The sequence below is a fragment of the Ornithodoros turicata genome, chromosome 7 (assembly GCF_037126465.1).
Source record: "Ornithodoros turicata isolate Travis chromosome 7, ASM3712646v1, whole genome shotgun sequence".
NCBI classification, from domain to species: domain Eukaryota; kingdom Metazoa; phylum Arthropoda; class Arachnida; order Ixodida; family Argasidae; genus Ornithodoros; species Ornithodoros turicata.
The window spans coordinates 36,042,041-36,069,949 of NC_088207.1; the positions used below are offsets into that span (position 1 = coordinate 36,042,041).

Below are 27,909 nucleotides of genomic sequence, written 5' to 3' on the forward strand. Positions count from 1 at the left end.
CTGTGGTTTGGTGGAGCAGTGCCGACGGAGGACCGGTGCGGGGGCGGAGACCTGACGCTTCCCCATTTTACCTTCTCATTTTAAAGATGGTAGTCTGTATTCCACCCTTACCTACCCACATCACTGAGCTCAAAAGCTGAATCACTCACTGCCGTTGCAGGGGTAACACAGGATATGCTCCGGCAAGTGTGGGACGAAATGGCCCTCAGAGGATGTCTGGTGTGCTACCAATGCCAGTCACACTGATTATTGTTTGAGGTAAAACTGCTTTGTTTCAAAGTAACACCTAAACCAACGTCCTAAGCCTCTCTAAAACATTCACCACACATTTTTGAAAATCTTTGTATTCCCAGCTCCGAGTAGTGCTATTAAAATGAGTCGTGAAGAAACAAATGTTCAATAGGAATAATTCCGTGCGGAAGCCCGTCTTGCGTAGGGTCCAGTGCTGTCTCCCCCCATATTTGCCTGGTACGTGGACATCAATGGCATTTTAGGAATGAGTGAGCCGTACGTGTCCACGAACTCGCTGTAAGGGCCTTCCGAGAAGGAATCCATGCGACGGTCGCGGTATGCCCTCTCTTCTTCTAATGCCTGCAAGAATACAGCCAGGATCAGTCTCTCATGCACGACACCATGCTAAAGTATCTCAGCAGCACGACGTACTAGATCATAACGACCATTTCATAATCAGCAACCCCTATGAGGAGCCCGTCCGCACTATCCGCTAGGGGCGCTAGTCATCGACACGCGAGATCTACATTATGATTGGACAATGGAAATTTGGATTTTGAATGCGCAGAAGGAGACATACGACTAACGTAGCAGACGACAGCGACAGCTATGAAAACGCGTAGGATGATGACGATGATGATCATCATCTTTAGAAAGAAGCACCTCCCGTGGGACATCCACCGTTTGTACAAAAATACTAAGGTAAGCTCAAGTACAAAGTATCGCAGAAATTGAGGAAGCAATAACCGGGCCGATGAGTAGCGCCACCGCTAGCTTCTGAATGCAGCGCTGGGAAGGGGTGGAAGAGATGCCTATGACATGGTCGTTATAATCTAGGTCGTGCTCAGCCGTACTTTTGCTGCTTTTTCTTGATAGTGCAGTGCAGCGCCATGCACCCTTGTGAATGCAGTACATGCTGACAGTAACAGATACCAGACAGACGGCCAGAAACAGGTCTGACAGGAAGTGTTACACGAGCCTACGAGCCACTAAAAATTACCCTTTGAAGCTGAGTGTGCAGTCGTGCCATGCAGTAACATATCATGAACAGCGAAATCAGAATAATGAGGATGCCGCTGATGATAAGGACAAGGGCAGCCATAGGCATATCTGGAACATACGGAACGCACGTGTATGTTAGCCATGAATCCCCGCGTGATAATGTCAAAAGGAAAGGGGCTCAAAATATACTCAACAGCACATGGAGCTGACAAAGTACTTCTCGTCGCTGTCGTCCCCGCAGTTGTCAGTTTCGTCACACATGAAACCCTTCCAGATGCAGCGAGAGTTTGAACACCGGAAGGATTCATCGTTGCAATCCACTTGTGTAGCTGTGAAGGTAGCAATATGTGAACCTCTGCTAAAAGGTATGTGTCGAAACAGCAGTGCTTTCCTGCATTTCTAGGTACCCCAGCGAACTTATGTCAGGTGCAAACTTTGTGGACATTCAGGCAGTCATGTTTCAGCTTTTGACAAACACTGGGAACATAGATGTAGATGTATACAGGAAGTAAATAAGGAGTTTGTTCGGTAAGTTACGGTGTTCGCTTTGAAGGTCACTATGAGATATGCGTAGTCTTCTTGTTGCGTTACTCAACTTATACAGCGCTATTCTGAGAGAGTGCAAGGAAACAAATTGTTAATTACACACATATCAACATGCAATGTAAACTGTGATTGCTGGAAAGGTTGTTTGAGGTGGAAACATGTCAGCACGAATGCACAGTTTCTTATAACTTATGCAAATTTCACATGCCACATGGTCAACTACTGCAGGCTAATGCAAGGCTGTTCGAAAGGGCGGAGCTTAGGTGCGCTTTCTGTTGTCGTGCCCAAACTGATAAAGCCATGCCACAGTGATAGACTGCAATATCACTGATGCACAGATAACAACATACGTACTTTTATTGAACCCCGTGAGGACAAGCTTCAGTATGGTGCCGGGTTCGTAGAATTGGGTCGGATTGAGGTACAAGCTGATGTTGAGTGGTACACCGGTGTCGTAAGACTTCATTGTTTCACCACATACAGTTATGTGACTCTTCCCAGTATCGGCTGTAAACTGAACGGAAGGGGTTGATATATTTGTGTCCTTGGCCTCTGCGGAGGTAGTCTCACCTCAACATAGTCGATGCAGACGTCATCGACAGCTTTGGAAGTGCGAAGCTTCATCTCTTGTATGAACAGTACGACTCCATCTGAGTTGTTGGCTTTCACTTCGAAGGTGCATTTCTCACGTATTATCTGTCTTGGTTGCACAGCGGTTAGTTTCCTAGCAGACTTGAGCCCCGTGGCTTCCAGACTCAGTCCAGCTTTGCCACAGAGGTCGAAGAATGGCTCTGCAACGTTTCCAGAGATCGTGATAGGATATTGAGGGGAATATATGCAGGGCGATTAACATTTGTTTGTTATTTTTTAACAGAATTTTTACAAAAAGAACTATCAGCGTAGTTCTGGTTTCGGCTCATTTGCATTTATATACCTCATTTTTATACCTCAGACTGCGTGCTGCATGCATTTATACCTCAAACTGCGTGGATGCAGAAATTCCTGAAACTATTACACGACCCGACAAACTGTATAGCCACGCACACACCTATACACACACAACGACCCCATCACGGATAGTATTACATAACCGAAGTATAATAAGTGGGGCCCGGGAATTTATGCACTATAGGTCTTCCCTAGTATGCGGCGCGTAACGTCTAAATATGCACAAAATATGCAGAAATATTATGATGCCGGGAACGTTCGTCCGGAAGCTTTTGCGTCGCGTGGAACTATGTTTTCTAAAAAAACATTCTACAAATGAAAATGCACGTTCCTTATTGAAAGTTTGAACGTACGTTCACGCGTGCATGCTCAGGCATTCCTGATTAGTTATTGCAGTATGCCACCATAAGCACTCAGGTTTTCAAAAGTTCACACACGCGCCATATGCAGTTTTTCGTGGGATGATTAAAACCTTCGTTTTGTCAATTGAGACACTGTGGTACACGAAAATGTGCGCGTCTTGTCGCTAGATGTTATTCTCCAAGAGACTGGTTCCAGACTCAGCTTTTGATGCAAGTAGGAAGAAATTAGCACGACTGGCCGCTGAGTCATTTTTTTCACGCCAACGTCGTCAAAAATGTGCCGCGATACACGGATGCTTGCGCGGCTTTTTTCTTTTTTCAAACTCGCTGACTACTTATCGTGCGTTCTGTTTCGAGAAGTTCGTTTAGCGTGCTAATGGTGCTAGCCAGGGAAAGGTAACGTTACCGGCTCCGTTACTGGCCCATGTTTGTTTCTATCTCTCGGATTCGGTTAGCACCGTTCTTTTCGTTACGTTTCCCGGTTTCGGTACCGTCTGTCCGCACCCTTCCTCTTGATATCGTTTATTCCCCATACTATGCCTGTAATCTTTGTAATATCTCAGCTGGCTTGGCGTTCTCCTTCACGAGGAACTTGATTGTGCATCACTGCAGAACCACATCACTGTTCCACACCCACACACTACCCTCCGCCATGCTAGCTGCCGCTGCTGCACCCGCCGCCGACCCGAGAAGGACTCCCATACAAAGAAAAGTAGGACCGAAGTTCGTGTCCCTTTCAGGGACCATCGTAATCCCCTCAAGACCGTGGCTTTCGGGCGTGACCTTGTTCCCCCTAGCTTCGAGCGTAGTTCAAGTCTACCAAATAGACCTTGTATTGCCAACTGTAGGATGGGACAAGCGTAAGCTTGCCCACATCACGCTTGAAAAATAAAGCTCCACCTGTGGCAAAGCAAGCGCAAGCAAAAGCAAGCGCCACCTGTGGCATGCAAGGGCTCATGGGAACTTATAGAGCCTTACAACATTACGAGACGGACAGAGGCGGAGGTAGAGGAAGAACAACATTCCCGGTGTGCGCAGCAGCAGCGACAGCTACGACGGGGCAGTGTCGCTCCAAGTTCTCACGCTGCTTTGCGCCGCGCGCTTGGTGGCCCGCGCATCTTTTAAAATCGTCTATTAGTGGCAGTGTCGAACGCTATGACGTCATTTGTTTACAAACAGGGAGAGGTCTATTGAGGTACAGTGCCCTGTAATTGAGGGCATTGAGGATTGAGGGACTCAAGACGATTGAGTCTTCAAGGAATGTAACGTCGGAACAGCACGAGGAATGGGGTGCCAGAGTTTATCAAGGAAATCAGAAGTGCGCGTTAAAAAAATAAAAGAGAGCCCTGGGCCGTTTATAATAGACTGGTAAAGACACCTTGTGAATGCCATGTGACACCTTGTGATACCTTGTGACATCCCATGTGACACTTTGCGACATGCCATGTCAGGTATGCCGTACATGATGGATATCCACAATCTAGTAATCCAAAAATAGTTTTAAAAATACCGGGGATGTTTACCGGAGTTTATCGGAAGAAAACGAAGAAATGTCGGAACCCTAGCTATATCATATGTCAGCATTTTCATGTCAGCCTCAGCTTGGTTGATTTCCATCACGTTCAAAATAACATAATTTAGTCTACCAGTTTAGGCCAATCCAACTACACGCGTTTCGCGCAACTGGAGTTCTTACTTGTTAAGTGCTATGCCATTGCACCTGTCCATTGCAGTTTTCCTTTGTGAATGTGCTAATACACAGACGCCGACTGCGTGGGGACTTGGGGGCATCTGAGCCCCCCTCCACCCTCAACATAAATTCCCAGTGGGGGCAACATATATCCCCCCGAAAAGTTCCACCCAGCTGACACTCAAAGTCGCGAATCCGTCAATCCCAAGTCAATCCGAAAAGTCGCGTCTTGTTGTATAAGTGAATATGACAATCTTGTAAAAATTTGCCTATTGACAGACATGCCATACTTGACCCCGGACACCCGCTCGACCTCTGTGCATTAAGTGGGGGCAATGTACCCCGTAACATCAAGGGTTTGTGCTGGAGGGGAGGCATTGTGCCCCAGCCTCCTGCGGCGGATTGAAAACTCTCCGCCTATGCACTGATCTTACCTTCGATATATCCTTCGTGACATAAAATAACCTTCCAGAGAGGCAGCATCATGTGGAAAAGCATACACCATTCCCTATAAACGCTCATACTTCGGAACGGCGTTGAGTGAGTGAGTGCTAAGAGGAAGTGGAACGCCGTTGCAAAAACTTCACGCGTGGTACGTGAAGCCGCTTCTTCTTCGTCCTCGGAGCAGTGGCCGCTTCTGAAGTCGCTAGCTAGCATGTACCAAATTGTTCTTTGTTTCCTCCAGTCCGTCTGGTCATTTGCATTCATTTTCAATTTTGCATTAGTCGAATAGGGATGCCCTACAACAAGAGAAAGTGATTTTTTAATGCTTTTCGTTCTTGTACAATCGTCCACTGAAAATGAATACCCATAGTAACTGTTTAACATGAAAGAACTGATGTTCTGAGGCTGGACCAACATAGAAGGGACAAATACATACAAAGCCTCAATTTGCCTAAGAAATTAACGATGAAAGATGAAAGTCACTGAAAAGGTTAGCCAGCTGTAGGACTCGAACCCACATCTTCTGGATTGCCGATCCAGGTCCAGGGCCGGTCCAGAGAGAGAGTGGCTGGTTGTCCCCATGGCTCTGGTTGTCCCTTCAGATGACGCACCCTGGAAGTCGCTGAGAAGGTGTGTTAGCTTAGCTCAATTGGTAGAGCCCTGGACCGGCAATCCCGAAGGTATGGGTTCGAGTCCTACAGCTGGCTAACCTTTTCAATGACTTTCATCTTTCACCCATAGTAACTGTGACGGCCCGCCCAATAAATTTGATTTTATTATGCGATCTTAACCATATAAAAGTTGCACAGCAAGCGGTAAACCCACCAAGAGCGGCAAAGCAAGTACCGTCTCAAACAACCGAAACCGGAGCACCGAAACCGAAACAGCGCCACTAGCGCCACGGAGGCACACACCGCCTCCGTCTGGTCAAAAGACAAGACGAACGCAGACAAGACAAGGCCAGCGTGAGTCCGTCGTGTGTTTACACGACCACGTGTGATGCTGTGTATCGCTCTTCTGTTGCCTATTACAACGATATTTGTGAATCTAGTAACCACTGAACGCCTGGAGGAGGAGGAGCGTTTGAATTGTGGTCTGTGCTGATTTGGACAAGTGTCATGGACGGACTCTTTTAAAATGGGAAGAAAGAAGCACGAAATTGCAAATGCCGTTGTCTTGGTGTCTGCAGACACAATTCTTGACAAGCTCAAATGTAATGCGCGCAGTTCGCTTTAGGCTTTCGATGCAAGACGTTTCCTTCTTTGTCCTCGGTACTTAATTTGTCTGCTTTGGTTACACATGCAGGCGTGGAAGCTAACAAAGTAAACAGTCTTTTGGTGGATCATATTCAAGAGCTGCTGCTGTGCACAAGCTCAATTTCACAGATCGCAGTCTTAAGAGAAGTATGTCATGACTCACCTGTTCGCCAATGACATCGCTTTCTAATTCCACGTTTTTTCTTAATTCCAGATTGGCAAAATCATTCCTGTTCGCGATGGTGACATGTATCGTGATCTCTGTGTTGAAGTTGTGGCAGAGTTGTATCTGACGGCAGGCACTGGAAATCCCGTGAAAAGAGCTGCATATAGGTTGGCCTTTTGTGCTATATTAGACAGCTTTCAATGCCTACAGTAGACATGCCAAATCCATTTTAAGAAACGGCACAAGCCACGGGGCACAGATAGTGTCTCACTACTGCTCGCCACTTTACTGCATACTTTTTGAGGTTTCTTCCACAGATCATATTCGGTTAGAGGACAAGGGCATAATGTAGCTATTTACATACGTTGACGGCAGAGCATCATGTAGCCCACGAACCTGGTGCACTATAGCCGCCATTGCTTGTGGGCCATAAGAGCTATGATTATCATTATCAAAATCATGAAGGAGCAATTTCCAAAAATACACAGTGGAGGGGGGAGTGATGACACAAGTCCTTTTGACTAATGGCATTGAAAACATTATGCTGCTTGTGCCAATGATTCTAGTATGGCTTCCTTGGTCCCTTCTTTAGCACAATTTTTAACATGTGTTACAAGATTGTGGAAAAGACAAGTGTCAAACCTGAATGACATGCCAAAAAGTGGTATCTGTTACAACATAACAGTCCCATCTGTGGTAATGATCAGGAGTTAGACACAATGTAATACCGATCGATAGAAGTAACCATATTTGTGCTTTAAAAGCATGTTACTGACGTACAACAAAATATTTCCACGTTTTATGAACTGAAGGGTGTGAAGCTGCCCTTATAGAGTGATTGCACCCAAATCACTGCTTTTAGCTTTCTCATGGTTGCTTGCAATATTAGCAAATGCCAGTCATAATTTCTGAGAGGACACCAAAAACTGTGCATACAACAACAGCCAGTAGAATTGCGCTAAACAAACATTTGAAGTACCGCGATGCCTACCGTGATAGTTGAGTTGAAATGGACTATAGTTCCATGTGAGTGTAACAGAAGGTGCTAGAAAACTACAAATTTGTACGTCATTACTGAAGTGCTCCTCTGTTGCTAAGTGCATCACGTAAGGATACGTTCGGATTCCTGAATACATAAATGGTCATAAATACTGGGTTTTATAGTTTGTTTAACTTGTATTAATGCTGTGCATTTCCTGACCTTGTTCTCCATCCAGTGTACTCGAAGCATGTCCTGACAGTTCATCAACTGAGGATGCAGTGTCCACTGTGCTGAAGAAGTCCCTGTTCCAGGAATCGTTCTGTTGTAAAAGTGCTTCTCATGTTGTCGACAATATCACCGTCCTTTTCACAACAAGTTTAGGTGATTAGTGCTCTTTGCATGTTAATTTTCTTCATTATATTAGTGTAATTTGCGCACTTGAGGGAGACCCAAGCTCTGTGCTTGTGTCCTGTGCCTTTGCAGTCATATGAAATGCATATACTAGTATGTAACATACCATTGACTATAATCATTAATAATGATAACTGGTTAAAGGCCCAAATAAATTCACAATTCTATTATAGCAGAGTAAGCGTTTGGGCTGGTTGGTTCATATTGAATTAAAAACAATTAAAAACCCCCAGTGCTGGGTAACGAAAGAAAAACAACAGATAGGCAAGCAGATTTGGAAGAACTTGTTTCTAGTGTATGGCGCTCTCTTTTGGTCGGTTTTTGCGGGGTGAGAGGGGTGTCACTGGTTTGCTCGAAAAAAATAAACTTCACTTGGTTGCAGTTCAGTGCAGGTCCTTGTCCTTTTATCCTCTGTCCTTGTCCTACCCAGCACTGGGGGTTTTTAATTGTTTTTAATTCTATTATGTTCATGAAATACCTCAACAGGATAAATTGTCTGGGTTCTGAATATACATATACTTCTTTTTATAGGAACACTAGCACTACAGAAGTGTTTCATGGAGAGTAAGTGAGACCATTTTACTGCACTTTCCCCTACTGAGGATAGGAAGCAAAAAATGTGAACGTTATTCCTTGCTTCTGAACAGGCTTTATGTACATCAAGTGGGTGTTTAAAGAGAGCTTTCGTTCCATTCAGTAAGCCAGTTGTATCTTTGCACGATGGATTTTCTACAAATCGTGCATACAGTTTACTGGAATGAAATGCTTTACTGTTACAGTACGTGCAGAGATGCGCAAAAAATGGAGGAGACATACCAGGTGATTTCTAAAGCTGCAAAAGCTCTGAGCCTTGCACTGCAGTTCTATGAGGCAAGAGGTCAAAGTCAGTACGAGAAAGAAGTGATGAACAGTATTGATGAGACCTTCCCACTGTTTGTGGAAATCCTAGTCTCAGGTAAATGTATGCCACACATACTTTTTTGTTATAACTACTATACAGGGTGTTCCACCCAACGTGATAAAAAATCATATTTAAAAATGTGCTTGTCTGAACATTATGGTTTCAGTACTGTTTACATCCGGGGAGATCTTGCCATTACTTCTGAGCACTTTTATCAAATTTAATTTGAGAGAATTCAAATTTCTCGCATATTCTTCTGAATATTGTCATCACCATTCTCATGTAGATTCCTCCATCCTGACTTGTAAGCTAAGTGTCGGAATGCTGCTGCCGGTCCTCATGAAATTTAGGAATGGCACAACGCTTGAGAAGGTACTGTTTGAAAGTGTGCTCGTGTAATTGTATGCATTAGAGATAACTGTTTGCTGCAACACAGGTGCATTGTGAATGGCCAGATGAGCTGATTCCCTGCCCACCTCTGGCTGAAGTGTGCTTTCTGAATGGACTCGTTGGCTCTCTTTCATCTGACGAGCTTGTTTCCATAAACGAGGGTTCTGGCGCCCTAGTGGCTATCGACATTCTTGAGCGAATCCTGAATGTTCACAAAAGGCATATATTAATCTTTCATTGTGTGCTTCATACTGCTCTGAGTTGAGCTGGATGTTTCTTCTATTTTACGTTTTCATTCTGTGATCTAGATCAGAAGAAGCATCATTTCTGCTGACATGCGCAAAAACTACCACACAATGGACAAATAGAGCTATGTGAGTTGACTGTGTGCTGCCCTACAATAGCTTAAAATATGCCTAATGCAGTGTTATGTGATGAAGATAGCAATACTATTTTGTTTATTTAGCTGGAAACCAACTGCCTAATTTCGTGACACGTCATGAATATTTCCAGCATATTGGCAGCTAAACTTAAATACAGTCCTGTATTATAAAACACTGTTGACTAGATTTTTTTGTTTTAATCCTGTTAATCTCCTACGAAGCTTGCAGTTTTTTAGTGGAAATGCACTCCTTTATATGAAATATATTGTATTTGAGAAACCTGGTGCTGCTCATGTATGTCTCAGTTTAATACAGAGAATAAAACATGCCTTTCAAACACAAGTCCAGATACTAGTCGAAACGTGCATAATTAATTCAGGGTTCATTAGGTGTTCTTAATTTGCAAAACATTTCTGAAAGTCTGGTGGCTAAGAGCTTCAATTTTTGGCAGTGAAATCCTCGAGAATGCCAGGATCTCTGAACCAATGTCTTCTGCATTGCTTTCTGACAAGACAGTTACAAAGTCGTTACTGCAGTACGTGTGGTCATATTGGGAACACTTTATTGATGTGAGTATGCCACGTCGATGCACATTATCATAATGCCGTAAGGAGCTAGGTTTCGATTGTTTGTTTTTGTTCATCTTGCATCATTTCAGGCAGTTAGTCAGCAGGCTCAAGAGGTGTTCAAAAATGTGCTTGATATAAACATGCACATACTCAAAGGTACCTTTGCCATGTGGTGATGCACCAGTATTTTTCACCTGTTTGAAAGTAGCCATAAATTTCATATCTTCCCTCACACCTATCACAGATGGCGCAAAATATGAATTTCTTGAAGAGGTGGCAACATTCTTGCTTGATTTGCCATGGCACAGGAAGGGAAAATATTCAGCCCTTTGTCATCTTGCTGATGTGTATGGGTGCGCCGAGCTTCTCAGACTCAAGCCAGGGCTAGTGGAAGACTTACTGCGAGCTGCGGAAGAGTTAGCCATGTGCTCTTATGCAAGTACCTTGGGTTACAGTGTCTTTCGATGAGCTATGCGACATATTTTATTATACACAGAGGTTGTCTTTCTACACAGGTGAAGGATCTGACTAAAAAACTGTGCGTCCATCACGTAAAAGGAGCCACTGAGCAGGACTTTTCAAGTACATGGCTTGTTCCTTTTTTGTCTATTGTGCAGAATCACTGTCCAAGGACTTTACTTGTGTCACTCTTTCAGGTTAGCATTCTATCGTAAAACTTTCTTTTCGTGAAATGTGTATAAAGTGAGTTACACGTGGGTAGCACACTTTCCTGAGACTGAGAGTAAAGACAGGAAATGGAAAACAACGTGGATAACACGAAAGTCAAATGGGCTGATTTGCGGAAACACACAAACAGGAAATGAGAAAGAGACAGGGAGGTTTAGCACAAATCAATGCATAACGGTGATCTAGCCTGTTGTGGCTGCAATTGCTGCAGGTCATCTTTACAGAGTAAAACAGGGGTGGCTTTAACTGTAGTGGCCCTCATTTTCAGTATGCTGCAACAGTACGTGTCTGCGCATGAGAGAAAGAAAAAGGTTGGAGAAAGCACGCGACAAAGGGTCTCTCCGCTGAGAAAGCAGCAATAAGGGGGCATTCGCAACCGGGCCACAGCACTACGGTGAAAAGGATGAAGCAACGTGGACCGTTCGTGTAGTTGTTGTGGGAGCTTATTTAAGAGCGATCCAATGAGACCGTTCGACATGCACGAGGGGAAAGGGAAAAGCTAAGGGGCTGCGGAAAAGGCTGACCTGCTTGCATAGTGTATTGTTTTGTTTGAGTAGCAAACAATTAGGCCACCAGACAAAAAACTTCAGCATACTGCTGAAGTTCGATAGTCCCACAAGTACACAGATGTGGATGCACAGTTGGGTGCACAGCATCCTTTTCGATTCTTCTGCTGACAACACCAGCAACGTTGCAATGTCATGGTTATCTGAACAACAGTGAGAAAACAGGAAGAGCCGGGTCGCTCTTTTCTTTGCCCTCTTCTTGCATTAACTTGCCAACAACTGTGCTTCTCGAAGTGACGGCTTCTGCAACATGCTGTCAAGTATGCCGGCATGTAGGTCAGCTCTGTGTGCAGCGCACCAGTTTCCCTCTCTGCCCTATCGTCCATGGGTACTATGCAAGGTACGATGGATATCATTGTACTAGGGGTACTACGCAAGTAGATCAGCTATCTATGCAGCTCCCCAGTTTTCCTCTCTCCCCTATTGCCCGTGAAGCGACCTCAGTGGTCCTTCTCCCAAATAAGGGGACAACATCTCAAGGTCGATGCACATGTGGTTTCTTCTGTGGTCTCCAGTACCGGTCTCCGAATACCCCTTATTGCAGCCTTGTGAGTGGACAGACACTTCGTCACATGATTTCGTCTAACTTTAGCCCCTCCCCTGCGCAGAGACGGTCATAGCATATTTAAAAATAACGAAAAGTACGGGGCCAGTTGGTACATGACTGACTGTTGGCGACTTTTGCATTAAAAACCAGAAACAACGAACAAAGCAGGCAGGATGTACAGCTTGATGTGTCCTGTCTGCTTTGTTCATTGTCCCTGGTTTTTAGCGTAAAAGTTGCAAACAGTAAATCATAGCATATTTATTTTCAGCTGTTAGCTATGCAGAAGGGAATGTATTTTTTTACGGAACAGGGAAAGTCCGACTTGCGCATCCTGCTTCTGGCAAAAGAACGTTACGTTGACTTTGCAAATTTCCAAGTTCAGCCGATGAAATGAAATTTCTTTTAATTCAAATTTGATAAAATTACTTGTATGTGGCAAAAGTTCAGAATGGATAAATGGGTGATCGCATATGATGATCACATATTTTTTGGTAGCATGCTTTTCTATTAAAATTTGTTGACATGATTACTGAAACGTCTTGCACGTACTTATTATTGCAGCATATTCTTCCAGTGTTTGTCAGTTGCTACCCTAAAACAATGGACGTCATTTTTGAGAACATGTCGCAATGTGGAGGTAAGTCACAAAACGAGGATAGTTTCGATGCCTGTTCCAGGGGGTTCTGAGAATGTTTCGTGGGGGTCTCTTGAGGGCCTTGACAGCACTACATCTCTTCGAAGTGCCAGCAGACATATCTATATGTGGTTATGTTTTGTGTCATTTATTGTAGATGACTTAATACCTGCCACACTGACGTGCCTTCTGTCAGACAAGTCATGTCTTCAAACAAACCTTTTCGAGCAGTGGAAGGATGCCTTGCTTCAAGGTGTATGCCACCGAGATGAACAGGTCTGGAAGCTTGAATGCTATACCCTGAATAAAGCCGTTTACGGCCAGTCAAATGTGCCAACCACATCAAAGAAAACTTGCATCTTTGGAATTGTTGCAGGAACTTTCGTACAGTGAAGAACAGACCAATGTTAAGTGTAACATGACACTTAAATGACCATATGGATAATTGTGTTGTGATTAATGTTAGGCCTTGTTTATGTAGCATTGGTGTTTTTGTTTGATGTTAGTGCTAACCTACCTTAAATGCCTACTCAAGAAATACATCACAAATGTTCCCCTAAATACTCACTGCTCCTCGTGCTACTGAAAGTCGTGTCGCTGCAGACATACCACCTGAAGTCTTGTTGACATGATTTCAGATCATGTATTTGTGTTCTGTAAGCAAATACAAAGTGTAGAAGTATGTCTGGCAGTTTCGAAGGGAAAGTATATTACAAACTTAATATATTTTCTAGTTCTCCCCTGAGTGATGGAAATGTTGTTTTCCTGTATCTTTAGGTCCGTCTTGATGCACTGGCTCTGCTAGTTGAACATCCGAAATCGTGTGAACCGGTTCAACCTCAGTATCTTGAATTGCTAAGGCATTTTGTGCACCTGAACATTTCAGTGCAGTCCCCTGCATTCCAGCAGCAGATAGTAGCATCCATGAAGAAAGTAAGCTAGTCTATCATGGATGTTTTCATTGCTTCATTTTTCCATAAGGCCCACTGTATTCTTGGTATCATTAGTTGTTCCTTCACTGTTACAGCTTTTACACAGGATGTATGACAGCAGTAGTCTCCTAAAGAAAATCGCCAGAAAGTCAAATAATGAATGTGTCAATGTGGCGTGTGCTCATCAGGTACGTGTCTTAGCAGCAGGTGTAGATGAATAAATGTATGTTATATCTAGGGCCCAGATTTCTAGGCATTTGCCTAGAAATGCCTATAAGCGCCTAAATGCGACATTCTCTGGGTTGCCTGCCGTTTTATCGACTCTGTTGAATTGTAGTCTTTTTTAGCATTTTTAGACGCCATAACAGCCTCTATTTTAAGGGTCTAAGTGCGAGTGCGCCTTTCAGGCTCGTGCTGAGCACTGCATTTTGCTTTTTGTTTCTGCGGGTTTGCGCCTTTTGTTCCTTTTTTGCGTTTGGTTTACTTCAATACCTTGGTTTGCTAGAAGGGGTCTATGATCAAAAGTATTACTCGATACAGCATGGTTCCAGGCCCCCTCAGCATTCGTGTAGCAGATGTCAAAGCTTGTATGGTACCGTAGCCTTTAAACGAGCATGTTTTCCTTGATGGGTCATTCTGAAACACCAACAACGTCAAAGAGCGCACCAGATTAACGTGCCTATTTTTGCATTTTATTGCCCATTCTGGCGTTTTTGAGGGCCTAAATGCCTGCCTATTTCCACCGTTTTTAGTGCCTAAATTTCCGGGCCCTAGTTATATCGCTTGGCTTTTATGATGAGGGTCAGTGCCATAACTTCACCTGTAGTACCCCTGCAGCGAGATGTAGAGATTCCCTCCCCCCTTAATGCTTATTTCGGAAGTATATCACATACAGACTGGAAACAATGGGCACATTAAGCAGCGGCTCTACCCAAAACGCTTGGTGGACTCTGTCCCTCGTTCTCCAGTGCCTGTACTAAACAGCCTTTCAGAGCCACGAGTGTAGTACGTGCCCCGGCGAAGTTTCCAAGGCGGCTCATTGGTTTTCCAGCCTCCCCTTCCTCCGTACGTCACGGAGCTGGATCAACGCTTACGTGCTCCGGCCTGCAAGCTGGAGCATGAGAGTTCATCAAGAGCATAACGCTCTGCAAAAGGAGTGACACCGTTAAGTAAAACGGAGTGCGCTCCCTGCGCTCTGGAGCCGCTTGTTAACATGCCCATTTCCTCATAATTTATCTCTTATGCGGGCTAGCGAGTTTTGACAACTGAGTTTCAACAAGTGGGACTGAGAACCAGAACATACATGCCAGTTGTTTAGCCCACATGTATTCTATATTAATTCATCATCAACGTAATAGCAGTCAGGGATCCTCACATCCTCCTCAGCAGGGAGGCGATACTCCCTGCTCTTCATGGACAGGTCTGGCTATAGTGTGAAACGATGTAGCTGTACTGGAGAAACATGAGGAGCAGTTGTTCCATCATCAAATTCAGCCCTGGACAATGTAGGGCTTTAGCCCTCAATGAGAGGCTCTTCGTTACATTTTCAGCAAATTACCGCAGGCAGTGGAGTAGACAGTAGAGCATTGCCTGCTGCAATGAAACACGTCAATCATCATCGTCGCAATAGAGTTGTTGTTACGAGAAGCAGCGCACTGGTCCCATCTTTGGGCTCTGCTGTGGCAGTGGTAGCTGATCCTCACTGCTGGTAGTTATGCTATGCCGCTGCTGAGGATAACAAGTGTGCCTACGTCTACATCCTGTCAATAAAGGGATGAAATGTGAAACATATTTCTTTGAATGGATGTGCAGGACTTTGTGTCTTGGCTGCAGAAGTATTGTACAGACCAGCTTTATCCAGGGGCCAATTTCAATCGCCGTTCCACAGCATTGCAACTGCTGCAGCTTCTAGCTAGCATTCAGGCTTCCAAAGGTATAAAGTTACTCTTTCATCTAAATTTAAGGGATTGTGCTGCTAAGCTAGGAACCATTATGGCAGACTGCCATAATGGTTCCTAGCTTAGGTACTTATTTTCTGACTGTATTTCTCCAAGGTGTAAATTCTGTCATGGAACTGAAGTGGACCGTGCATCAGTCTGCAACACTGTTACAATGCCTCAAAGATCCGTATGAAACGAACAAGGTGTCTGCCTTGCAGTTGCTGCGGTTGGTACCAGCATCGACACTAGGCTTCGAGGTACGCTGCCGGCAACAGTGCCATTCAGAGCGCCAAAACCAGCCCGAAGCTGACACATGGATGGAGCAGAATAATACATATAATTATGCAGATTGTGGGTACTCAGCTACACATGATGCTCGATAGCAAAATACTGACGAATGCACATAGCATTCTTCAGTGCATTTGGGCATTCAAACAAATTGAACAGCTTTACCAAATGTACAGCAATTGCTTCGCCACACACAGTATTCATTACTCCATCCATTTTTCTTGTTTTCAAAGCCAGTCCTAGTATTTGCAGTATAGTACAACTCAGAGTTCGAGGTAACTCGTTACTGTAACTAAGTTCCTTTTTTTGGTAACTTAAGTCGGTGCTTTTGCGCCGTGGTAGCTTTCAGAGGAACTCGTTTCTTTTTCAGGTAACTTTGCAAAGGTAACTTAAGCTAAGTTGCTAAGTTCCAAGTTGCTTTTAATTCGCTTTTCACTCATGTCCACATATTTTATTGTTTTCTCTCCAGTTCGTTCGTGGCATTTGATGCCATAAAACGTGATATTCAATCAATGACAGTATTCTATTCAGGAAGTAAAAACCGCTGCCATTGAAATGAAGCTGAACCACTGTGCGCCCACAAGGAGTAAGATGCGAAGCATTCGAATTGTTGGACATACATGAAACTATCTAAGCGTGTTGCACTCCTCTGCAGGCAACTCAAGGTCTAACTCAACTGCTCACACAGGCTGCGCCTGCGTAGTGCTATTTTGTGTCCGAGGTAACTTGGAAGTAACTCGTTCTTTTTTTTTTAAGTAACTCCGTAACTGCGAGTTACATTTCAGGCTGAAGAACTTCGTTATTAACTTAGTTACATTTTTCACACGGTAACTTAACTCGTAACAAGATCTTTTTGACTGGTAACTTCTCGATCTATGGTCGAGACTAAGCAAGGTTAGGTCAGGTTGGGTTTTACGTATTTGACACGTTCGAGTGAGTCGGTTCATGTTTTACACTGTGTAGCGCAACCACTACAATCCGAACAAAATGTGAAACATATTAATAACCAGTTAGTAGACACATCAATTGCTGAATATAATTGGGATGACTGTTTGGCGGACGACCGCTTGGCTACATATAATAAATTTCAGCAGAAACTAAGCGATATCAATTTCCGTGCCAGTAACCAGGTCGTACTGAAGCGTAGAAGACCAGAATTATTAACCTAGTTACATTTTTCACACGGTAACTTAACTTGTAACGAGTTCTCTTTGACGGGTAACTTCTCGATCTGTGGTACAACTCCACTGAAAGCAGTGGTGTGCTGCATATTCTTTGTTTGTCTGTCTGTCTTCTTCACGATTGTGCCCCGGCAATATGTGTTAATGATGTCACATTTCTTGCATGTCTTTCCTCACGCACAAGAACGATCAACGTATACATGAACTCTTTGAGGCCGCACTACAGTTATCAAGAAGCGCTCGACCTCCAGATTCTGTAACTGCGGCCTATCTCCTAGAGTTTCTGGCCGACTTCGATAAAACTACGCCAATGGTGCAGCGTCTTTTAAACGAGAAAGGGGCAACACATAATGCTTGCCTTCCCGAGGAAGGAAACAGTGCTACGTTGTTATCCTGCCTGCGCTTGCTACTAACTGAATTACGTCACCAGTTGGAAGTGGCTAAGGGGAACATCATCGAAGCAGCTTCCTGTGGACCAATGTATGGCACGTTGAGGTGTGTGAGGTCACTGCTGAGCAAGGTGCCATGGAGGTCAGTTGTTCTCATTAGGTAACCGGGTTCCTTCAGCTCACGCCTCATTTCTAACCTGTTTTCTGTTTCACTGTAGGAGCTTACTGCAGAACCAGTTGCAGTTTTGGCAGACATTGTTGGATGACACAATCTGTATTGGATTTCAAGTAGCCCAAGTAGTGGGGCCGATTGTAACGAATGCATCTCCTGAAGGACAGCTGAACCTCGAAGGCAACACAGGTTATAAGGTTTATCTTTCTTTGTGCTGTCGATGTAATGACATTCTGTAATTTTGTACTGGTGATGTCAATTGCTAAGCCATGATAGCATGGCACTCTGTAAGCTCTCGAACTGGCGAGGCTACATATCCAGGAAGACCCTCGTAGGCTGCTGAGAAACTAAACCTGATAGAACATGACAAGCTGACAAAGTAGATAGAAGTAGTGATGAGCCTAACGTGTGTGTCGAAACTGCAACTTACTTGACATTGTACTGCGAGACCTTCCACCATTGCTCAGTTTCCCTTTACATCATATTCAGTGCTTTCACCTGATTGGTTGACTGGCATCCCTGTCATGAAAAAGACCTGAATAACAAAAATGCCTGACTGCAAAACATTGTGACATAGTCATTAAGAGTTCCCCAATCACGAACATGCTTTATGCAACCATAGCTATGGAGACAAGTTGCCAGGATTGGCCTTCAATCTGGCTCGAATAAAGGCATAAGTTCTGGAGCAAAAAAAGGTATCTATTTGTACAGCATGAAATATTTAGGGCTTTGTGTGTTTAAAATCCTTACAGAGATCTTAAAACAAGTCCAGGAAGCACTACAAAAAGGCCTTGGACGCAAGTTTAATCTGTCTGCTGAGGATACTGGTGGAAGCACGCTGAATGGTGCGTGTGACGTTGATATGACAAAGGCACTTGCTGTGGTAGCACAGATGCTTCTGCTTTGTGGCTGGCGTGCACACAGGGAAGTATCACTGCTGTTCGGAGAAATATGCCAGACTTGCCCAATGTCCCCAGCCGATTCAGAGTCCAACGAAGGCCCACTGTCTGTGAAGCAGGTACTCAAAACAAGGTTATGTAGATTGCTGCTCAAGTTTCTATTCGAGTCTTCTGGTGATCATTGCAGGTACTCAGCATCGGCAACTTCTTTATGGAAGAAATGTCGACCATCAGACATCGTGGAGCCTTTGAACAAGCTTTCACAGCATTTGTAAAAATGTGCCATGTCCTCTGGAGGTATATCTATGGTGAAAGCTACGTTATTTCCCACTGTTAATACTTGTGTTCTGGAACAATTTTTATAGATCTAAATGTGTAGAGCTCTCAAGTTTACCAGCGACCTGGATATCGGAGCTTATGGTAGCTGTTGAGCAACGAGGACTAAGCGCAACACGTAGGAGTGCAGGAATTCCCTTTATTGTCCAGGTGAGACTTACCTTTTCCAGCTTAAGAGGTAGCATACTGCTATGCTATTATTACTTTTTGTGAGGCTTACAATTTTCATTTTACTTTTAGGCCCTGCTTGTTTCTGAGCCAGCAGTCCTAGGATCTAAGACATTCCACAGGGCTATGCAAGAATTTTTAGCCATAGCTCATCCAGGTTCAGATTCTGCTGTTGAATCCAAGGTAGTCAGCTTTTGTACATACTTCTCTGTATATCGAATATTCCTGCGAGAAATGCTAGGCTTTGTCGTAATAAAACGTTTATTTTCATTTTCAAGGTTCATGCCATCAATGTCTTGAGAGCATTGTACAGGAATGCAAAGTTGGGTGACATAGTTGTACCATATGTTGCTGATGGAGTGAAAGTGGCGCTACTCGGCTTCAAGGCAGAGTCTTGGGCTGTAAGTGGCACCTCTTTCAGGTGGAACTGTGGGACATGGTTTGAAAGTGCACTGTTACTCTTTGGAAATTAGTCCCGTGGTACAATTGTAATTAGTATTTATTTTGCAATATATGATCTTTTGTTTTCCTATATGTATTCCCAGTGCAATAATCTTTAATCCACAGTTCACGAGTCTACTTATAGCATCTACATTTTCCACTAAACTTCCTGCAGGTACGAAATTCCGCCACGCTCCTATTCAGTGCACTGATGACGCGCATTTTCGGTGTCAATCGAAGTCGGGAGGAACCCCAAAAGAAGAACTGTCTGACAGGTCACATCTTCTTCTTGAGATATCCTTCACTATTCCTATTCATCCTTGAGCAACTTGAAGGACAGAAGAATTCAGACGGGCACAAGTAATAGCGGCCTTTCTCGTTAGATAATTTCAACAGCTATTGTGCAATTTCAGGAAAATTGAGTCAAATGTCTATCCCATCTTGCTGATGTTGGCAAGGTTGTATCCATCCGCTGTGGAAGGCAGCTTTAGACTAGCTGACTTCATTCCTCATGCGATGCACTGTGCAACGAGTCCTGTTTGGAAAGTGAGGACTTTGGCAGCACGGGCCCTGGTACCCCTTTTAGCACCATCGGAAAGGGAGCATTTTGTAATGAGGTGCTTCGCGTCCCTGCCAGAGCACCAGCAGTACACCACTATGCGTAACAATTCAATCCATGGAACTTTGATGCAGGTATGTCGCATGGTCATGTGTTCTTTATCGTAGCTTCTCTCTGTTGCCTTTATTACAGATAGAACACATCTTGAAGTGTGATGCAGAGTACCTCTCAAGTCTGCAGTTTATGCAGCGTCTCAGTAGCAACTTGATGAAGAATCTTTGGCTCGCTACAAGGTTTCTATCTGTACCTTTTACCAGTTCCCCCAATATACGCAGTGGCCACCCTACAAATAAAATGCTGCATACCAAATTTCACTGGAGACTATATTAGCAAGTGCATGCAAGAGGGAAGAAGCGAAGCTGGGGATGCCTTGTGCACTCTGATGGCGGTCTTTCAAAGGAAATGGAATTATGAATAGTATCTCTATGCATAATATTTCTAAAGATCTTTTCTGAGTCATACCTTATAGATCTGTCCTTTGCTCATGCCGCATACAGAGATCCTTCTAAGTGGTGCTACAGAGACTAAAACACAAGACATGCTCTTTCCGCAAGACAGCAACAAGGAGGCTAATGTGTGAGGCCCATTCTGATGGCCAGCTCCTCATACCAAGTGCTGCTGCTAATAGGGTTTCAATAGATCGTTTCTACGTACAGCAAGTGTAGTTAAGCTGATGATAGTCCCTCATGGCTGATCATGTGATATGAACAAATGTTACATTTTAGTGTACCAGCATTCTTGTGTGACCTTATCGAATGCATATAGTATTTCATTTTTCAGGGACAACCCATGCTTGGTAACGCGTGCAACTTTTGTAAATATTATATCGATTTACATCTCGAATGTTCCTTCAGATGACTTCAGCAGTAAGCACACTTAATTTGTTTTCCGGATTTTTCTGCATATATATTAGAGCTGTGCGAATATTCAAAATTTCGAATACGAATCGGATATCTAATGCTTTTCTCAACCTATTTTTGCCATTCTGCAAGTGGGTTTCGCCTCATTGCATCCAAGGGTTAGGTGAAGCCCACTTCACGTTACCGCCATTTTTTCTTCTTTTTTTTGGCTACAATCTGCAAGTCGGCTTCACATCATTGTACTCTAGTGTTAGGTGAAGCTCGCTTTACACTGCTTACAGTACCCTGTTACTGAAGTCTACAACTTCTGTGACCTCATGGCCAACACTGTACTCTGGGCACTGCATGTTCCAGTAAATGTACTCCCAACTTTCAGAGTTATGTTCAGTAACAGAGGGAAATGTGTGCAGTTTCTAAAAAAAAGTAGAGGAAATTCACAATGTAAACATAGAAATAAGGAGATGCACACAAGGCAGGCTGCGTGGATAATGTTGATTAACTCTCTGTGCAGTTCATCCCACTAATGCAGTCTACCATACACAACACAGAGGGACCCTTCTCTCACGATATGTTACGCTGCATGAAAAGGCTCACAAGTTTGAGCAGAACATTATCGAATGAGCACAACACCACAAAATATTTCACCATGAGATATTCGAAATTATTCAAATTGAGCCTTTTCTGATTATTCGAATTCGATTCGGCTTCTGAATAAATTATTCGGATTCGATTCGCAATGGAAATTTTGCTATTCCCACAGCTCCAATATACAGGGTGTCTTTTTTTTTTCGATACAGATTTTTCATAAAAAAACTATAAGGGCTATAGACATCCTGTTTTCACTTCTCTCATCCCTGGGCCGGCAGATGTTCTTGGCCATCTGTTGCTCAACCGTCGAATGACTAATTACCTAAAAATCTTTAATTAATTTTTATTATAAAAGCTACAAGGTCGTCCCAGTGTGAACATCTGGTCCCTTCGGTCACCTGATGCCGTTACCGTTTCCAGAACAAAAATCTGTTCGATACATCGCCCGCAAAAAATTCGTGAAAGAACACAATTTTTTTCTTTATTTTGTTCATTGCGCATCTTCGGAGACTCGTTTTTCCTTCACCCTCAATGTGAGAGGGTGAAGGAGCACAGTGCGTCAGTGCGAGCACTCATGCGTCGAAGATGAGCTCGAACTTCCGGCAACAAAACAAAAAGAAATGTATCTGGTGACGCTATCCGAACTGCCCTTATCTTGGGTTGCATTTTCTGTTTTCTTTTAATCTTTTTCCAGGACGCAAGAGGCAATAATGTGCTCTTTCACCCTCTCACATTAGGGGTGAAGGAAAGACGCGTCTCCAAAGATGCGTAATGAACGCAATAGAGAAAGAAATGGTGTTTCTTCACAAATTTTTTGCGAATGGATTTTTGTTCTGCAAACGATAATGGTATCAGATGACCGAAGGGACCAGATGTTCTCACTGGGACGACCTTGTAGCTTTTATAATTAAAAAGTTAATTAACGATTTTTAGGTAATGAGTCAACAGATGGCCAAGAACGTCCGCCGCCGCAGAGATGATAAAAGTGAGAACAGGATGTCTATAGCCCTTATAGTTTTTTAATGAAAAATCTGTATCGAAAAAAAAAAAAAAAAAAAGCACCCTGTATATAATTACTTTCATACGTTACATACATACTGAATAGATGAACATTTATTGTGCCATTTTTTTCCACAGCAGTGCCACTAATCAAGGACCTTATGGAAGTTGTTTTCAAAGATGCAGCTGCATTTTTGGATGCCCAGATTCCATTTATGCCTGGACAGCCTCTGTGGGAGACTGCAGCCTGTAACTTGCTTCTGCATCTTGGTTCATCCTGTTCAGACTCGCTGCTCGGCAGGAAACAGTTTTTGCACATTGTGGAGGGAATGCTCAATCATGGCTCACATGAAATTTCATGGACAGCATTGAAATTTGTACGCCAGTTTCTGTGTGCTGTGACATGCGGAAATCGGCATTCGATAAATTTCGTACCATTTACTGATGGGGATATTTCAAAGTCAATTTACAGGGCAACGTTTTTGATGCTGAAGAACGCACATACCAAAGCAATTGGAAACCCTGCCTGCATTATAGAGGTATGCAGTACAGCTTCTTCAGTAAGCAATACCACACGCTCTGTCGTGTTTTACTGCTCTTCTTCTGCAGGCATGTGCTGTGCTGAATGGATGCTGTGACTTCTCAATAATGTTGTCGCATGCACAGCCCACATTAAGTGATGTAAGTACCACAATATGCAACATCATGCTGTTTCCGCTGCCCAGTTAACTTCATCAAATGGTGCAGTGAAAACCTTGAAGATTGGACACTGAAGTGTCGACAGATACAGAAAATTTTCCATGTTGGAGGTATTTCCAAGATTGTTAAGTCAGCTTTGTGCAATTATGTTTAATTACTTATTAAAAACAGGGATATTTTAGCATCTTGCAATTGTGCTGCTCTTAGAAGCCCAGATGTGCCAAGGTATCAGTGTAGCCCAACAAGCAGGATACTTGTGGCTTCTTTCAACGATTTACAAAGAAACCTGTTCTTCAATGTGAAGCTGCAGCATGAAGTTTGTTGAGCTGTAACTGTGTGTGCTTTAAAAGCTTACTCGACAGGAAAGAATGAACAAAATGCACAAGTGCAAGTCAGTGCATGTCTGGCCTGCTGTTTTGATATTTCTGTCTCCAGAATGTAGTGGGATGGCATGCTATTCTATTACACAGACATTTTGTAGAGTACAGTAACAACCAGTGTCTTTGTACACTTTCATAATATTTCTTGCGCCTCACATAACGAAAAAGGAATGACTGTGACAAAACATAGACAAGAACTTGCTTTGGAGGTTACTTTCACTTAACATATTTACAATTGGTGCTCATCCTGCCATGCACTTCTGTGAACGAGCTGCACACCTATGGCTTTTGAATTGCATGTATATTGTAAAAAGCAAGAGGTTTATACCTTGATTCACTTGTGCAGCAAGTGCTACATTAACAGTTTGTAATATGTCTGACGTAGGTGCTGCAGCTTCTGACAGAGATGGTGGAAGACTCGACACAGTATGTTACAGAATAGTTTTGGTATTATCGTCGCAACTTGCCAGTAATTTTCCATCGTACTTCCTCTGTTTCACAGAGAAGCAGCTGCCTGTGCGTTATTGTGTCTCTCATGCCACGTTGCCTCGCAGATAATAAAACAGCTAGAGGTAAGCTTCATTGCCACTTTCAGCTACTACCTTTCTTATCAACATTCTGGTTTTTCTTATATCAGCAGGCTGCTTGCAATCCCACTTCTAATGAATTCACAGCATTATTTAACTGGATGCACACATTGGTCTGCAACTCAAAGCCAAACATGGATTTTAACAGAAGACTGACAGCGAGCAGAGCTTTACCTATGCTTGCTAATTTGCTCATCAATGGTCCAGGTTGGGGCAAGTCTGATGGGACTTCATCATTATTGCACTGTTATACTGGAATGGTAAAAGTGAAATTAGGCATTCCTTTTGCACTTAGGAGTGACAGGTGATTTCGGGAGTCAGTTTTGGAAATTGATGGTAAACTTCTTGCAAGATGATGAGCTGCCCATCCGTGAACAGGCTACTGAGACAGCGCATTACCTAGTGACAGCCCTAAGTGAGTATGCTACCCGTTTAAATCCAAGAAAGTTTGTCTTTATGTTTCTACAATGTGAAAGTAGGGTATTTGGCTTGTCTGAATACCATCTTGTTTATTCGTATGACTCAGAACTACAACAAACAAATTCCTGTATGACGACCTCCCTTCCGACATCACACATACAGTTGTGTCGTAACATGATCACTAGTGGTTCTGTACTGAGCTGAGGGCTACTGCATGGAAACAGCTCAAAATGGCAAATCACGAGTATATAATGCTTAGTGGTAAAATAGAACAGGGTGTATATATAGAACAGCATGAGTGGTAGTGACTCTGTGAGAGCTGGAGATCGCTACAGAGCAGCTATAAACTTTCAGAATCTTTCAACGAGTCTTCTCTGGTATGGTTCATGTTCTGGATAGAACATCACCGCTAACATGGTCACGCCAAGCACCATTCTGAATAGTATTGCTCACTTTTGTGATGATTTGGTTAGAACTTAGGGCACAAGAGAAATTGTCACAGAAAGCCATGTTTTGCTTCATAGTATAATAGTAGTAGTACCAGCATCCTGCAACCCCTGTATGTAACAGCCTACTCCTTTCCCTATGTTACTCTAGAGTTTCAGGACTTGCCAGTGTCTGTGTTTTCCGAGAGGACGCCGCCGGATGTCACACTTGAAATCTGTATTCGACTGACATCACCATTCGAAGCAGTCCAACTATTACTGGATTGGATGCTCACGTGTCAGATGATACCATTGGATGCAGAGGTTGGTTTCAGTGATGGTTTTCGTGTTTGCACATTATGACACCTTAAGCTGTAGTAGCTTGTTATGACTGCTTTAAGTTGCATAACGTCACTCATAGTACATAGTGAAGCCCGCGTATAACGATATTGACGGTAATCGCGAATTCCATCGTTATACGGGGTATATCGTTAAACGAGGGCTGACTATGGCGGGCTATAGGCTGACCTAAACAGCGCGTCCCCGAAAAGTCGCGCGCCACCCCGCGTGTAGCAAAAGAAAAAAAAAAACAGATGCTAAAAACAAAAACAAAAAAAAGAAACGCGAAGCTGTGTGACATCGCACTGGCTTGGGAAAACCGCGACCAGAACTCGTGGAGCGAACCAGGGAACATATCGGACAACTTCTGGCAACACTATACGTCACCATTCCGCAAGTCGGCTTCACCTAACGCCTGCGTGCTTTAGGAGAAGCTTGCTTTAGAACACTGTCGCGCGACTCGCGGGTGGAAAGCACGCGCTAGGTCTTTTGAATCATTTCGCGAATTTGAGCAGCATTGGTCGAATACGGAGACACAAAAGCGTTACTACCTACCTCTTTCACTGACAGCATTGGAAAATGAACCGTTGCTGTCTATTTTCTTGCCTCAATTTTTATTTTGGTTTAATTCTTTTGACGCGAATTTCGGAGGATAGGAACTTTTTCCGCTACCCCGTGAGATTTGTATAGTCGAGATTCTACTGTATCTTATCGCAGCGAAAATCTCCGCGTGGTTACGCGCACGGGACAGCGTCCAACATCGTTATACGAGTACTCGGAACCGCGGTCTCCATCGCTGTAAGCGGGTCGTTTCCCCATAGAAACAATGTATATTTTGACAGTAAAATCATGAACCATCGTTTTACGACGGATATCGTTATACGCGATATCGCTATCAGCGGGTTTATAGGCTTCAACGGTATCTGGAAGCATTTGGTACTCTCATGCTCTACAGATGGTGTAGTAACAGTTTGATGTCTCTCTAGGTAATCAAACTTCTTTGCTACTTTTCTTTTTTTTTTTTTGGCAGTTTAATGGGTTTCACTTTCCTGTATCACACATATGGTCCTATCATCCTCTAATGCAGATTTCAAATCTCGCAGCGACAGACTAGATACTGGTAGGCTTCCACAGTGTACATGAGGCTGCCTTGGATTATGAATTTCACTAAAGCATGGTTGTGATACATTTAACATTAATGCTGAATGATGTAGAGGCTGCTAGATTCCCAGCAGTTAAATTGCAGCGTCCAGGAGAACTGCACAAACTTTAAAATTCACACTTTGTATACCTATCGTGCGCTACAACTTGCATAGAGACAATGTGATGGTATAATGTATATAATAATTGGGAGTAGATTGGCTATATAGTCGCTCAGGAAGTATGTAATAAGTTTTGGAATTGACTGTAACATCTACATGATTATGACTGTTGTTACCTGGTGGATTAGAGAATGTGATGTCCATGAACTGACTTCAGGCATGCGTTAATTTTCTCGCTCTAGAGTGACGAACATCCGTTTGAAAAAGGAGAGCTGAACACATACTCCGAAGAAGTTGTAATGACGGACCTCTGTTATGGCTACCTTTGCTCGCTTGCTCTGGAGGTTCCTCCTACTTCTACTTTCCGTTTGGAACCCGATCAGTTCACATCTCATGAAAGCGAGCTCACTCTGAGTGTCGCTGATATCGTAGTCTACTGCCTGGAGCAATGTTCGCAGCTAGCTTCTGACGTATTTGCAAACGCAACGAATACGACATTGAACCGGCATGCTGATCCACCGCTGATAAGAATGTACCAGTGTGCAAGTGTAGCAGCAGCACTTAGAGGAGCAGCTACATGTGAGGCATATAAAGGTTTTGGTGATACATCAGCATTGGTGTGCCATGTGCAAGGATTGGTGTACACAACAGAATTTGTAACTGTGTTACTCCAAAGACTTCGGATAGCGTTGGGAGGAGAGCGTGTTTGAGCTCCTAGTTTTTACGTTGACCGTGTAAAATAAAACAAGTTTTACTCTCAGAATACAAAGTTCTATTTTCACTGTTAATTAGATCTGTGCGAATAGTCGTTTTCCAAACCGAAGCGAACAGATGATTTGCCAGCTGGAGGGCTTGGCAGGGTTCATGAGCCGCTGAGTGCTGCTTCAAGCGGTCCACAAGCGTAGTTGTGGTACTCAATGGCATCTTATAAATAGTGCCACTTCTAATGCATTTCACACCGCCTTCACTTCATCGAAAGAATTCCCAGACCTTGCTGGTGCTGTGACAACTGCACCCAGCAGGAACAGCATTCGAAGCATCTTGCATTGCCCTGCAGGTGATGTTCACTGCACTTAACTGTTTGCGAGATGCAAATCTGAATACCAGAAAACGTGTACACCACAAAACACCTGAAATGTGGAGCGCCCTCCCACACTTTTCGGGCTTACGCGCGTAGCTTAGGAGGAGGAAAACAATATATTCGGTTTGGAAGGGTCATTCGATCTGAAATTTGAATCTAGTATCCAATTGTGTGTGTACACAGTTGTGT

General features: G+C 43.6%; 2 protein-coding genes across 5 annotated transcripts; one reads left to right on the plus strand and one right to left on the minus strand.

Annotated features, from left to right (window-relative positions):
- Window positions 1-255: 255 nt before the first annotated feature.
- On the minus strand, window positions 256-6,694 carry LOC135400939 (low-density lipoprotein receptor-related protein 12-like). The gene is made up of 7 exons (XM_064632963.1): window positions 6,643-6,694; window positions 5,214-5,519; window positions 2,350-2,570; window positions 2,134-2,293; window positions 1,428-1,562; window positions 1,232-1,341; window positions 256-591 (listed from the first exon to the last, which is right to left on the minus strand). Exons 2-7 carry the CDS (start codon window positions 5,485-5,487, stop codon window positions 397-399), a joined length of 1,095 nt encoding a protein of 364 aa, XP_064489033.1. The 5' UTR covers window positions 5,488-5,519; window positions 6,643-6,694; the 3' UTR covers window positions 256-396.
- Window positions 6,179-27,401, plus strand: LOC135400938 (tRNA (32-2'-O)-methyltransferase regulator THADA-like). 4 transcript variants are annotated; one of them, XM_064632959.1, is made up of 39 exons: window positions 6,179-6,436; window positions 6,529-6,626; window positions 6,694-6,812; window positions 7,863-8,008; window positions 8,570-8,602; window positions 8,686-8,734; window positions 8,818-8,993; window positions 9,226-9,311; window positions 9,376-9,548; window positions 9,638-9,703; window positions 10,164-10,281; window positions 10,371-10,437; window positions 10,526-10,716; window positions 10,797-10,937; window positions 12,643-12,718; window positions 12,873-12,991; window positions 13,493-13,648; window positions 13,743-13,835; window positions 15,460-15,580; window positions 15,702-15,844; window positions 17,241-17,587; window positions 17,664-17,806; window positions 18,370-18,635; window positions 18,704-18,813; window positions 18,882-19,002; window positions 19,093-19,203; window positions 19,299-19,421; window positions 19,637-19,821; window positions 19,875-20,154; window positions 20,213-20,313; window positions 20,846-20,946; window positions 22,666-23,066; window positions 23,137-23,208; window positions 23,992-24,032; window positions 24,109-24,178; window positions 24,244-24,400; window positions 24,489-24,608; window positions 25,211-25,362; window positions 26,882-27,401. In XM_064632959.1, exons 1-39 carry the CDS (start codon window positions 6,361-6,363, stop codon window positions 27,347-27,349), a joined length of 5,616 nt encoding a protein of 1,871 aa, XP_064489029.1. In that variant the 5' UTR covers window positions 6,179-6,360; the 3' UTR covers window positions 27,350-27,401. The 4 variants fall into 4 exon arrangements, with proteins under 4 accessions (XP_064489029.1, XP_064489031.1, XP_064489030.1 ...); XM_064632961.1 differs by having other exon boundaries at window positions 24,247-24,400; XM_064632960.1 differs by having other exon boundaries at window positions 22,669-23,066.
- The last annotated feature ends 508 nt before the right edge of the window (window positions 27,402-27,909 follow it).

Coding starts and splice junctions, on each gene's coding strand:
- LOC135400939 (XM_064632963.1), bottom strand. CDS start 5,487: ATGAATGCAAATGACCAGACGGACTGGAGGAAACAAAGAACAATTTGG. Junction 1,342..1,427: donor CTTTGTCAGCTCCATGTGCT/GTTGAGTATATT, acceptor CGTATGTTCCAG/ATATGCCTATGGCTGCCCTT. Junction 592..1,231: donor TGCACACTCAGCTTCAAAGG/GTAATTTTTAGT, acceptor GTATTCTTGCAG/GCATTAGAAGAAGAGAGGGC.
- LOC135400938 (XM_064632959.1), top strand. CDS start 6,361: ATGGGAAGAAAGAAGCACGAAATTGCAAATGCCGTTGTCTTGGTGTCT. Junction 6,437..6,528: donor AATTCTTGACAAGCTCAAAT/GTAATGCGCGCA, acceptor TTACACATGCAG/GCGTGGAAGCTAACAAAGTA. Junction 8,735..8,817: donor GAGAGCTTTCGTTCCATTCA/GTAAGCCAGTTG, acceptor TTACTGTTACAG/TACGTGCAGAGATGCGCAAA.